General features: G+C 54.1%; 2 protein-coding genes across 3 annotated transcripts; one reads left to right on the top strand and one right to left on the bottom strand.

Moving 5' to 3' along the window:
- The first annotated feature begins 2588 nt into the window (after positions 1-2588).
- On the top strand, positions 2589-8533 carry PPIB (peptidylprolyl isomerase B). Its single transcript, XM_028100222.2, has 5 exons — positions 2589-2895; positions 3656-3769; positions 4905-4998; positions 7465-7649; positions 8183-8533. Exons 1-5 carry the CDS (start codon positions 2761-2763, stop codon positions 8303-8305), a joined length of 651 nt encoding a protein of 216 aa, XP_027956023.1. The 5' UTR covers positions 2589-2760; the 3' UTR covers positions 8306-8533.
- On the bottom strand, positions 6962-12039 carry SNX22 (sorting nexin 22). Of its 2 annotated transcripts, XM_028100223.2 has the most exons (7): positions 11895-12039; positions 11417-11500; positions 10906-11010; positions 10209-10303; positions 9803-9835; positions 9499-9566; positions 6962-9083 (listed from the first exon to the last, which is right to left on the bottom strand). In XM_028100223.2, the coding sequence occupies exons 1-7, from the start codon at positions 11961-11963 to the stop codon at positions 8953-8955; spliced, it is 585 nt and encodes a 194-aa protein (XP_027956024.1). In that variant the 5' UTR covers positions 11964-12039; the 3' UTR covers positions 6962-8952. The 2 variants fall into 2 exon arrangements, with proteins under 2 accessions (XP_027956024.1, XP_027956027.1); XM_028100226.2 differs by lacking the exon at positions 11417-11500.
- Between the last annotated feature and the right edge of the window lie 859 nt (positions 12040-12898).

Raw genomic sequence — 12898 nt, 5'->3', positions numbered from 1 at the left:
CTGTGTGGATGTGTCTGATTATTGTTAAATGCCTTTTTTTTTTTTTTTTACTTTTTATTTTAGATATGTGATGTTGTTTCATAAACCCTGGCACTGGTCACAAAGCTCAGCTGTGAAAAATGAAACTTGTATTTTTAAACATGAATGTCAATTTCAAGTGTATTTGAAATGGTTCCTCCGGGAGAGAGATTTGTACACCATTAGGAGAAACTCCTCTGCAGAGGAAGTAGCCTTTTTTGGAAAAAATGGAAAATGGGTCTTGATATGTTATCTCAGAGTAGCCCATTTCCTAGGGCACCATGGAAAACACAAATGTGATCTTTAAGTATACCTCTTCCCCAATTTGGGGAAGAAAGGACTCAGTTTGCACCCTTTTTGTATGTAAAATAAAATGTCTTACCTTTCTTGACTAATTTTCTTTGGTTAGTTGGTTGGTTTTTCTGGTTTTAATTTCCCCTGGTTCGTTTGTAACTAAGAATCCAGCTAGGATTAACTTTGATATGACTCAACGAATGAATATAATGCCTGATACTTTGGCATTCTTGCTTCATTCCTTTGGGTTGAACATTGCTCTCTCCTGTCAGTCACTTTAAATATTCCTGGCAGAACTTGGACATTGATGACTCACATACTGGTTCCTGTATCCCTGTGGTTCTTAGGTGGTAGAACATCAGGAAGTTAAGATCTATGTGGAACAGCTTTGGAATAGCTTTGTAATTCTGCTCTACCAAATGAACATCTATACAGATGGAGGATAAAACTATGATGTGCAATTATAAAATCACAAGTGTGTATGTGTGTGTGTGTGTGTGTGTGTATATATATATCCATAAAACAACTGTCAATCCGCATGATTGGCTGGTTCCAATTTTTTGTTACTAAATTACTAGATTTGTTTTTTTCACTGGTAGATAAGTAAGCAGAAGACATGTTTTAAGATCATCATGAGAGGAAAAACTTCACATTTAGAACATTTTATCCATCAAGCTTTTTTTTTCCTTCCAAAAGTGGCGGGGGTGGGGGACTACAGAGGAGGCTGCTTTTATGCCATTTTAGCGTTAGCTCCTCACGTGGAGAAGGCTCCTTTGAAAACATTGAACATTTTTCTCAATGGCTATGGACAGCATCAGACCAGTCAGTGGGGAAAGAGGCCTGACTAAAAAAAAAATGGTGGGGGGTGGGGGATTGGAGGATCAACTTTGTCAGTGCAACAGTTTTACCTAGAAGAACCTTTAGCAGATCGAGGTGGTCTGGATTGAGGTGTGAGGATTAGAAACAGCAAATGTCGTTTGTGTTTCTCTGAGACACCTGTGGAAGCTTTGCAGCCTGGCTGCATTGACCTCAGTGTAAGCAAGGACAAGTTAATGCCAGTGGCCATGCATGACCTCCAACTTAGGTCCCGACCTCATAAAGAGACCAAATTGCAGGGTTCAACTAATTGAAACGCCATTCCTACCTACAATTGGGGCTGTGAAGACCAAGAATTTATCAATCTTTGAAAATTGGTTTTAAAGACATTTAATGTCATAGGTCTACATTTTAGAAAGATGTGTGTAATTTTTATTTTTCTGGGTAAGACTCCCAGTGATGAAGTATATATGTTGCAGACTGGAACAAGTGTGAGAGCATCTGACAACTATCTCTGACCTTCCTGAAGTTTTCTAGAAAAGAGAGACTGAACCTCAGGCCGTTTCAGGTATATATAATTTCCTACCTCAGTGTTAATATGATGCTATTGCAACCAATATTTGTTGGACATTTAGCCCTACAGCAGCAGGGTTGGGGGAGATGTATACAAAATAAGTGCAACACATGCAATACAGTGCGTTGCTCACAAAAAAGGTGGTTAGTTGGCGGCGCCTGGTTGGCTCAGTCGGGTGAGTGTCGGACTCTTGATCTCAGCTCAGGTGTTGATCTCAGGGTCATCAATCCAAGCCGGTATTGGGTTCTAGGCTGGGAGTGGAACCTACTTAAAACAAAACAACTGTTTACTTGGAAAAATAGGTAAAGGAAGGAAGTTAACCAGAGAATAATAAAGTGTGCATTGACTCAGTACTTACTGTGCAGTAAGCACAGTAAGACCAGAGGAAAAACAGGGACTAAAGTGGCAGGGACTAAGTCAAAAAGGAAAGGTTTTGAAGCAAGTTTTGCAAGACAAGTAGAAAGTGCAGTATAAGGTCATACTCTGGGTTAGCAGAAACATGCCCCAAGTTTTGGGGAGCTACCATACTTAAACCCAAGCTAGTGGTGGCTAAGGCTTGACTGGCCCAATTCGGAAACTGACAAGCGCCTTCTCCCCCATCGACGGACTTCCTAACATAAACTAACCTCCCCGAAGGCCTTCCCCTCCCCAAAGGCAAGAACGGGCCACGGGAGCGGCCGCTCTGCATGCTGGGGTTTGTAGTCTCCTCGGAGACCCAATCCGCGTGCTCCTCGGGGCGGTGCCGCCTTCCGTGATCCTTTTCCTGTTGGTGGGCGTTGGCGAACTGGGGAGCCAATGAGGCCACAGTAACGTGGCAGCCACCCACGAGCCCGCGTCTTGGCTAGCCCTGACGGCGGGCTGGGCCACGCCCCCCGCGAGGTCCTACTACCCGGCGCCGACCCAGAGGGGGGAAATAAAGACCACTTTCTGCCAGGAGGCGGGCAGGAGCCCCGGTTCCCCCCCAGCCGCTCTCGGTGGTGGTGCCGGTGCCCACGCCGACGCGTCCCCACCCTCTTCCGGCCCTCGGCTACCGGGGCCGCGCTCTCTTCGCTCGGTGGATGCTGCGCCTCTCCGAGCGGAACATGAAGGTGCTCTTCGCCGCCGCCCTCATAGTGGGCTGCGTCTTCTTCCTGCTGTTGCCAGGTCCCTCGACGGCCGACGAGAAGAAGAAGGGGCCCAAAGTCACCGTCAAGGTCCGTCCTCCCCTCTCCCGACCTGCCTGGCGAAGCCCACCCCCCGGCCCCCACGCCCCACCCGTCGCCCGCGTCCCGGCCTCGGCGCCGCAAGTCACCGGTGTCCGAGGCATTTAAGCTCCCGGAGCTCAGGCCTGGGCGTCCTCGGCTTTGGCTCAGCCCCTCCCTAGTTCCCGGCTGTGGCCTCGTGGCGTCCGGGCGGTCCTGCTCATTCAGACCAGAGAATGCCCGACTCCTCCTCGACACCCCAGCCCCAGCCTTAACCCAGGAGCGGGCGCCTGTGCAGCCGGGGCTGGCACTGTCAGCCTCAGAGCAGTCTTTCTGCGAATACCGTCCAGCGCTGGGGAAATGGTGAAAGATCACGTCTGGCAAATTGTGAATCTTCTTTACTTGGGCCAGATGTTACCCACTTGCAATTACAAAGAACAGCAATCTAGTTGAAACTTGTATGATGCTAAGTTAGATTCTCCTCCTTCATGGTTTTTGGATGTTCATTTCTAGAATCTGCGCTATTTTTAGACTAAAGGTTGTTTGCTACCCTATAGTTTAAAGGGAGTGCAAACAAACATTTTCTGGGGAAAGGGTCTGGAGCCTTCATTAGATTCTCATAGGGTTTTTGTCGTCACCGAAATCAGGTTCAGAACCACTGCTCTCAAAATATGGTTCTTTTCTCTTCCACCTCTGTGGTAACTTCTGGGGCTCTCGCTTCCCTGGCAAGACCCCTTCAAAAAGGCTGAGTTGAAATGGTCTTCTTCCTCAGGTGTACTTTGACCTGCGAATTGGAGATGAAGATATAGGCCGGGTGGTCATCGGTCTCTTTGGAAAGACTGTTCCAAAAACAGTGGATAATTTTGTGGCCTTAGCCACGGGAGAGGTAAGTGGCTGGAGCAGAGGTGGTTGAACTCAAGTGAAGTTGGCAAGTAGAGCTAACAGCGAACGGATGTGCAGAGCGGGGCCTGTCTGTAGCAGTAGCCCTCACTGAGTACCAACAGCTCACCGCTCTCCTGCAGCTCTGGGAACCTGGTATTATCATAGCTTCTGGAGGTTTTAAAACTAAATCCAGAAATATGGATTTTATTTATTTATTTGTTTATTTTTAAGAAAATTTTTCATTTTTAAGGCATTGCAGTAATCAAGGAAAACATATCCATGGAAACTAGTTTGTGGCTTGTGCACCAGAACTTTCTCTTAAGGGTAAGGGGCCCAGAGCTTCCCAGGTCTTAAAGAAACAGGAGTGCCCTGTTTAAGAAAGTTTGTATTCCTGGGGCGCCTGGGTGGCTCAGTTAAGCGTCTGCCTTCGGCTCAGGTCATGATTTCAGGGTCCTGGGATCAAGCCCTGCATCGGGCTCCCTGCTCAGCGGGAAGCCTGCTTCTCCCTCTCCCACTCCCCCTGCTTGTGTTCCGTCTCTTGCTGTGTCTCTCTCTGTCAAATAAAATCTTAAAAAAAAAAAAGTTTGTATTCCTCTTAACTCTAAAGAAGAAAACTGGGGGTTGCCAGAGGGGAGCTGTGGGGGGATGGGTGAAACAGGTGACGGGGATTAAGAGTACACTTACCATGATGAGCACTGAGTGACGTATAGAATTGAGTCACTGTATCGTACACCTAAAACTAATATAACACTGTATGTTTACTGGAATTAGAATAAAAAATTATCAAAGAAAAAAAAGTCTGTATTCCAACTTTGCAGTGACCTGGCAGGTAACTCTTGTTTTTTTGGTCCGTTTTCTTGCATCTGTTCTTAGGATTAGAAAAAGAGCAGGGAAAGGTGGAGACATTATGTGAAGTGGAATTGTATAAAAGCAGAGGAGTGTGCAGTCTTAGCCTTTCCTGGGTGTGTGTGCTCCGCGCCTGGCCTGCTGGTAACTGCTCACTCAGCAGGTCGAATGATGAATCTGAATCAGCAGTGGTGTGTCTTCTGGGAGCAGGAGCTGTGGGCTGGGTTCCTGCAGGGTCTACTTAATATCTGCTTGGTGTCTCATGCTGCTTCTCACCTTCTTCCCTTTTCTAGAAAGGATTTGGCTACAAAGACAGCAAATTCCATCGTGTGATCAAGGACTTCATGATCCAGGGTGGAGACTTTACCCGGGGAGATGGCACTGGAGGTAACCTCATGTCCTCTGCAGCAGGGTCTCTTGGTGCAGCCTCCAAGCTGGGAAGGCTGGGCTGTGCTGGGCAGACGAGGCCTCCTGCTTGCCCAGCTCTGGAGGCAGGACTGGCACCCGCACGGGGACCAGCTGCAGCCTTCTTTGTAGAGGGACCCCAGGACAAAGAGGAGAATGGTGGGGGGATTGTGTGGCTTTCACCCCGCCAGCAGGCCTGCCGGTCAGGGCCTACAGCCTTGGTGACTTTTCTCTCGGGGTACCCCCTGGGGGGAGGGGAAGCAAAGCTAAACATGTGGGTCAGTGACTCTAGGTCAGGCTCTGTCAGGTTGTTTAACATCTAGGTGGGAGGAGCCAGGGGAACATGACGTGGAAGCTATAGAACAGTAGAGAATGTAAGTGATGGCCATCGGCAGCGGTGCCTGAGAAAGAGCAGACATAATACAAAGCACTGTATGCATGGGGTCGGACACAGTTGGGTGAGATCTGCCATCTTCGTGCTCTGTGACCTCAGGCAGGTGAGTCCTCTGAGCTTCAGTTTCCTCTTGTGTAAAGTCAGAGTGGGAAGAGTTGGGGTGCTGCATGGTAGGTGCCCAGCATATGGTAAGTCAGCCACTGTCGAGGTGCCAACAAGCACAGGAGTCGCTTCAGGCCAGGCTGATCAAGAAGTGGCCTTGTGAATGTGAGGAAAGATTTGGGCAGGGTCCTGGCCGGGGAGAACTTGGGCAGAGAGGCAGGGCTAAGGTGAACCCACCTCTGTTCTGTGGCAGGAGCTTGGCTGAAGGTGGGGTCCAGAGATGGAGAGCACACACCAGACCGGGGCCCTGAGTGCTGGGCCGTGGCCGGACCTGGGAACCTGGGTTTGTCCTACACTGAGGGAGGACCCACGGAGGGCTTGAATGGGAGGAAGACCCAGGTGCAAAGGAGTTTGAGGGAAGATAATGCGGCAGTTTTTCTGGGTGTAAAATGCTCGTGTCGGTTCTCTGGCATACACCGTTGGCACTCTGAACATTAGTCGTTACTGCAGTGGGCGTGGCAGGAGTGGAGAGGAGGGATAGATAATGTTGGTGGGAACCTCATGGACAGTGTGCAAAGGAAAAGTTGTCAATAATTGAAGGGGCGCCTGGGTGGCTCAGTTAGTTAAACGACTGCCTTCGGCTCAGGTCATGATCCCGGAGTCCCGGGATCGAGTCCCGCATCGGGCTCCCTGCTTGGCGGGGAGTCTGCTTCTCCCTCTGATCCTCCCTCCTCTCATGCTCTCTCTTTCTCTCAAATAAAATCTTTAAAAAAAAAAAAATTGAAGTCTGGAGGGAAAGATGACGAAATCGGTTGAGTTTAAAATGAAGTTACCCGTTTGAGTTTGGGATTCCTTATGTGTTGGGAAAGTGATCAGAGCCAAGGATGGAGATGTGGAGTTTTCCGGAGAGCGACACAGCTGAAATCCTGCTGTCACTGGAGATTTAGAAAGAGGACTCTCACCGAGGAGAGACTCTGAGCCAGCACTCGAGCCCGGAGTTGCCGCAGAGGGTTGGGTTGCTCCCTGGCCTGGGCATGAGATGGCACCCCCGCCCCCGTGTCTAGTGATTGTCAGGTTTAGCCTTCCCCAGCTGCTGCGCAGTCAGAAATGCCTCCCTGATGAGCAGCGGGTCCAGGACAACTTCCAAAGCTGGGTCCCTCTGTGGAGCCACGGGATGCAGATAGGTACAGGTTGTGGATGCAAGTGAGTTTGAGAGGTATTGGGTAAAACAAAATGAAGCTTGTCACTGGGTTTCTCCAGGGCCTATAGTCACTAGCACACAGTGTGAATCTCCTGAGAGGAGACAGGGAGAAAGAAGGGGGCAGAAGCAGCTCTGGGAACTTAGATGAGGATCTCTGAAATGGTGGCAGGGTCTGCCCAGCTCCCTTTGTTGTGTACCCTGGCCTCAGACCCCTCGTGGATAGACATACCACACACATCAACATCCAGCTTTTATTTTGTGTTCATTGATAAGAGGCTCTTGATTATCCAGAACCCAAGGGGGCAGCCCCTCGCCACTCATCTATCTTCTGTGCTGTTAGGAAGAAAAGCTGGTCAACCACAGCTGTTGTCCTTTTATGGAGAGTTCTTACCTCCCCTGCCCTCTGCATAGCACCTCTCTACCCGAGTACCTCAGAGTTCCTGTGGCAGACCTCCCAGGCCACCACCAAGGGTAGCTGTTGATGTTTGCCTTATTTAAAAGCCACTAACTGTATTCCTCGAAATAATTGGGTGAGCTGTTCACTAAATCAGCCTGGCCTCATGCCCCACTTGGTCTGTCAGCATGGTTTGGCTCCAAGACCAGAGGGTAGGAAGGAGACAGCATTTAATGTCCTTATAATCCACTGGAGCCTGGCCTGACGCCAAAGACAGGTTGAGTCCCTGGAATCCTCACCCCAAAGATCTGCTTGGTTTGGGCCAACTCAGCTCCCTGACCTACTCTTTCTTCCCAGGAAAGAGCATCTATGGTGAACGCTTCCCCGATGAGAACTTCAAGCTGAAACACTACGGCCCTGGCTGGGTGAGCATGGCCAATGCAGGCAAAGACACCAATGGCTCCCAGTTCTTTATCACGACCGTTAAGACGGCCTGGCTAGATGGCAAACATGTGGTGTTTGGCAAAGTTCTGGAAGGCATGGTGAGTTTGGGGGGCAGGGGCTAAACCTGGGCAACCTTCATCAGGAAATGGACACCCCAGGGCAGGGGTGCCACCTAGTTTATCCCTTTCCCAACAGGGAGCCCACAGATTTCCCCGTGTTCATGTGCACAAACCCTATGTCTCTCCGCCCCCAGGTTCTCAGTTCTTCAGCCTGCCCAGGTGCAGGAGCCTGTTTCACTCACTCACTGCTAGGCTCCACCCCCCTCAGTTGTGCAGAACCCAGCCAAATACTGTGTCCCTGCGAAGCCACTTGGTACCCACTCCACAGCCACCCTCTTCCCCCTCGCCCTTAGCTCAGCCCGGTCCCACTGCAGAAGATCAAAACTACCCCATCTTGTCAAAGCTGGGCTCTCCCTGCCCAGGGTTCCGTTAGGATTTTGGTGCCTCAGGGTTTGCATGCTGCTCGTCCCATGGGGGTCTCAGCCTTCCCCGGCCATATTCTGGGGCCTTTCTCCCTTGAGGGGTGGACCTCCGGACTCACGCCGCTCTACTGTTTCCGCCTGCCTTCCCAGGAGGTAGTACGGAAGGTGGAGAGCACCAAGACTGACAGTCGGGACAAGCCCTTGAAGGATGTGACGATCGCAGACTGTGGCAAGATCGAGGTGGAGAAGCCCTTTGCCATCGCCAAGGAGTAGGGCCCCAGGGACCTCTTCCTCTGAGCCACCATCTGTGCGGCCCTGTTGCCTTCCCGCGGGTGAAGACCGCCCGCTGCAGGGCTCCATGCTGCACTGGCCCAAGTGCTGGCATCTGACGGAGTGGACCCCTCCCCTCACATTCCACAGGCCTACCTACCAGCCTGGTTTTGTAACAAAGTCCTACCAATGCTGACGAATTAAAAAAAAAAAGGGTGGGTTTTTTTATAACCAGTGTGTGGGCTGGGTTCTTGGGCCTGCGACACCTGCTCAAGTCCCGGTCGCAGCATGTCTGGGACTCTTGTGGCTGGGAGTGCCTGTCTCCCCTTCTGCGGCTCTGGTCGGAACCCAGTTTCCCTGATAACTACCCACAAGTAGCAAGCAGGAGCTTTTGCTTCTAACCTTTGCCACTAGGGTGCCTCAGCCTTTGCTTGTCCCCTGCCCCCCTGCTGGTGTAGGGGAAGAAATACATCTCTACCTTGTCGAAGCCTACCTCTAAATGGACTTCTCCCTTTATTTCCTATCCCCTGTTGTCCCTGCCCTGGCACCTCGGGTAGGTTAGTCCTGGGTCTGGGCCAAGGGGGACCCAGCCTCCTCTGAGAAGAGGGCACATAACACTGAGGCACGTGCCTGTCCTGGCAGGTGGCCCCTTAGGCCTCTGGGCTGGTCAGGGCATGGGTGGCAGGGTGACAAGATGCCTCTCGCTGAGCTTCAGCTGGCCTGTTGCTGAAGCCGTAGAGGCCCTGGAGCACGCCATTCACCACCACGTTGGGCAGAGGCTCTGTGGGACAGAAAGAAAACAGGAGGAAGGGGTAGAGGACTGCAGGGGAAGAAAAGATGGGGGGTGGGCCTAGCCTCAGGCCTGTAGTTCCTTGAGCTCCTGAGCCCATAGGCTCAGCCCCCTCCTCAGGAAGAGGTCATAGGTAACAGCTGGCCACCCCCGGTGAGGCCTTGGCATGCCCCGCTCACATTCTGTTCACATTAGCTTGATAAGCCAGGTTGGCAAGGAATTGAGACCAGAAGAACCAAGGTTATTTCGCCACGTCCGCTTTCAGAAGAATACAAAGCAGGCTACAGGAGCAGCAGGGCAGGTGTGGCCCCAAAGGCAGGCAGCAGGCACGAGATGCTGCCTGGAGGTCCTGAGCTGAAAATGTCAGGTTCACCCCCGACTCCCACCCTGGTACCTAGGCCCTCACCTGGGGATGGGCTGCAAATGTAGGGATCCCTGTGGAAGCTGAAGACAGGCCGGTGGTGCAGCTGGGAGCTAGGAGGTAAGAGTCCTGAACAGTGAGGGGGAGAGGTAGAGACCAGGGATTGAGATCACGAAAAGGCGAATGGGAAGTGGGCTCAGGAGGCACCGACAGAAACCGGGATTGGGATTGGGATTGGGATTGGGGGGTGGGGTAGGTCAGACAACCGCAGGCCGCCTCTTGGAGCGCGGCCACCAGGGGGCAGCAGGAGCGGGGCAGCAGGAGCGGGGCGGCAGGGGCTTCGACTTGCCTGCTGTCATTGGGCAGGAACTCCCCCAGGGCGCTGAAAAGGGGAGACGCGCTGTGAGCTGCGGTTGGTGGGGGCGGGCGCGCGCGTGAGGAAGGGGTGGAGACACGCAAGCCCAGCTCTTCACCTCCCAGGGGACCACTGCTTCTATTTGTAACAAGCTCAGTTCCGGATCTGGCGGCGGTAACCAAGATTGTCCAGAAAATAGCCCCTCTACCCCCGGTCAAGAAAGCTAATGAGGGAGGTCACGTCTCAAAGCAGCAGCAGGCTGCTGCCTGGCCGATGTAAGAAGGAAGGGAAAGGGCTTGGCTTCTCAAACCTTTTCTCACCTGCTTGCTGCAGAGAGACCCTGTCCCCCCAGCACTGGGGCCCCTCTCTTGCCCAGCCATGGCCCCCCAGAGGAGCTCACCCCCAGCTGCTAGCCTTAGGGTCTGTGGGGAAGTGCCGAAGATTCAGGAATTCCAGTAACTCCTTGGGCACATCCTGGTTCAGGTACAGGATACCCTGGAGAGATCAGAGGGAACCTGTAATCAGACCCAGCTGCCTAACATACAGAGCCCAGTGCAAAATGGAGAGGCGGGGGCCTTCCAAAATGACTAAGAATTTCAAGAGCGAGCAGAGCATTATTAAGCCAAATTTGGGGCCCTTCTGAGCACTGGGCCCTGGGTGACTCATGGGTTGTAAGCCCAGGAAGCCAACCTGGCCTGGAATCTGGCATCACTGTGTGGGGAAGAGGGGGGAAGGGTCCCCACCCAAATCCTCAGCATTGAGGGTAGCACAGGGGGAAAGAGAACTAGCTTTCATTGAACTGAAACCACCTGCCTCGTGTTACCTCATCCCATTCTATCAATACAGAGGGAAAGAGAACTAGCTTTCATTGAACTGAAACCACCTGCCTCGTGTTACCTCATCCCATTCTATCAATACAGAGGGCTGTTTGGACCCATGATCGTTCAGAATATTGAGGCTTGGGGTAGTAAATAGCATGCTCAAGATGTGGGTCCCCTTCACTCCCTACCCGCCCCCCCCGCCCGCCCCAGCTCTCTGTCTGGGCCACACCTCTGGTCAAGCAGCCTAGGGGGCAACAGAGTGAGCCCCGTGCACACCTGGATATAGGCTTCCAAGCCCTGACGCCGCTGCTCCAATCCTCTGGTCCTCCAGTTAGGCAGGCGTTTTGAGGGGAAGTCGGGCACTTTGTACAGTTTCTTGATCTGCCAGGAGGTTACCGCGGTGCCATCACAGTATTCCGATTGAGTCCTCAAGCTCACTGCGCCCAAGAGTCTCTCCCGGTCCTCCCCGCCCCCACCTCCAGGCTTCAGGCTCTACCCTGGGGCAGACGCTAGTGAGTGGATGGTTGGGACGGGGGCGAGAGAGACCCCAGCCCCCCCGCCCCCCAAACGCCCGAGGGCTGGCCGGCCACGCGTTGGCATCGACAGTACAGGCTGGGCCCTATCCCCTCTGCATCCACCCCGAAGCCCGCAGGGAGGTCTGTGCCCAGGACCGGAGCCCTCCAGGGACTGGGGCGGTAATGGTGGCAGAGGCTGGGCCCGCAGTTCGCCCGTCTCCCAGGAGCCGGGCCGGGGTCGGTCGGTCGGTCGGTCGGCGGCGCAGCCTCACCCGCTTGTGCAGCGCGTGGAACTCGCTGTAGCGCCTCTGCACGGTGTGCCTGCGCCCGCGGCACAGCACTTCCACTCGGAACACCTGGCGGGCGCGGGCGGGCGGCCAGGTGCGCGTGAGGCCCCGCGGGAGGGCTCCGCAGGATCCGCGTCTGCAACGCGCCCGCCCTCCCGCGCTCAAAGGCACAAAGCGGCCTGGGAGCCCCGCCAATCTCCGGGGACCCTCCCACGCTCCCCACACCCTTGGGGAGATGCGGAGGCCGGACCCGCCCCTCAGCTGCGTGCAGTCCCTCGTGAACCCGGACCGTCGTCCACAGCGCTGGCAAATCCAAGCGGCCCGAGACCCTCGGCAGGCGGTCTCCGGACGGCCTGACCCGCCGCGCTCCGATGCTGCAGCCCGGGCGCGGGATCCCCACTGCGCTTGGCGCGGGGAAATCCGGCGGGTCCCGTGCGCCTTCCCAGCCAGTGTCCCCGCTCACCATGTGGCCTTTCTCTGGGTTCTGCCTGGGATCCTCGGGTCCCACCGACGGGATGTGAACTTCCAGCATCCGCACACCCGTTCCAGCCCCTCCGAGCGCGACGCTCCGAGCAAGACCTCTCTCAGCTCAGACCACCGACCCCGGCGGGGGCCCGCCCCCTTCGGGCCCGCAGGCCCCGCCCCTAATTGGCCCCGCCCCGGGCGTTCCCTCGCGCCGCGCGGTGCTGCGAGGGGCAGATTAGGCAGCGCGCGGGGAGGCGGGGGCCGAGCACCGCCCCCTGCGCCTAGTGGGCCGCAGGTGGGGACCCTTCTGCGGACAGTCATCCGTTTGTCAACATTTACTGAGTTGATTGCCACGAATGCAGATGAGCCAAAATTTCACCTACTCTTTATTGAGCGCCTAGTAAGGACTAGGGTCTGTGGGCGCTGGACATGGAGGGAGGCAGGCCCAGACCTCGGCGCCTACCTTGGGGGCCAATCAAGGATGTACTTTGTGTTCCTCACACCCATCCCTGGGACCAGACTGCCCCCCATCCCCTTCCCTCCACCTTTCACCTGGACCCTGGTTGCGCAGCCACACCTGGGGAGGACTGGGGCAATCTGGCTTTGATGTCCGCCTCTCCCAGCATCCACAAGCCCCTTCACTCATTTATTTTTTCATCCATGCATTTATCTTTCAGCCCCAACCTGCTTCAGGTCCAGTTTGCCGGGAAGAAGCAGGTTAAGGACCTGGGCTCTGCGTTGGGGGGCAGACAGCTTGGCTTTCCTGAACTGTGTAGACCTGTTCTCATCTGCAAAATTGGGCTAATAGGCCTCCCTCAGGAGAGTGTATAAAAATTGAGACGATCCCTGTTAAGCCCCCAGCAGAGCAGGGGTTGAGAAGATGGCAGCCTGTGGGCTTGTCCTGCAGGCAGAGGTGGGTGGTGTCCGTGTACAGGGCAACGGATGGGGAAGAGGGACTGTGGGAGAAGGCACTAGGCTGTTCTCGCCCACCGCTTCAGGCAA

The sequence above is a fragment of the Eumetopias jubatus genome, unplaced genomic scaffold (assembly GCF_037043125.1).
Source record: "Eumetopias jubatus isolate StellerSeaLion01/CBP00866 unplaced genomic scaffold, mEumJub1_p1.0 scaffold_7, whole genome shotgun sequence".
Classification (NCBI taxonomy): domain Eukaryota; kingdom Metazoa; phylum Chordata; class Mammalia; order Carnivora; family Otariidae; genus Eumetopias; species Eumetopias jubatus.
This window is presented reverse-complemented; position numbering and strand designations above follow the sequence as displayed.

Bases quoted from the DNA above. Each gene is read 5' to 3' on its own strand.
- SNX22 (XM_028100223.2), bottom strand. From the start codon at position 11,963: ATGCTGGAAGTTCACATCCCGTCGGTGGGACCCGAGGATCCCAGGCAG. The intron at 11,011-11,416 runs GTGAGGCTGCGC...ACCTCCTGGCAG, and splicing joins TCCACGCGCTGCACAAGCGG to ATCAAGAAACTGTACAAAGT. The intron at 9,567-9,802 runs GCAAGTCGAAGC...CTTACCTCCTAG, and splicing joins TTCCTGCCCAATGACAGCAG to CTCCCAGCTGCACCACCGGC.
- PPIB (XM_028100222.2), top strand. From the start codon at position 2,761: ATGCTGCGCCTCTCCGAGCGGAACATGAAGGTGCTCTTCGCCGCCGCC. The intron at 3,770-4,904 runs GTAAGTGGCTGG...TCCCTTTTCTAG, and splicing joins TGGCCTTAGCCACGGGAGAG to AAAGGATTTGGCTACAAAGA. The intron at 4,999-7,464 runs GTAACCTCATGT...CTTTCTTCCCAG, and splicing joins CCGGGGAGATGGCACTGGAG to GAAAGAGCATCTATGGTGAA.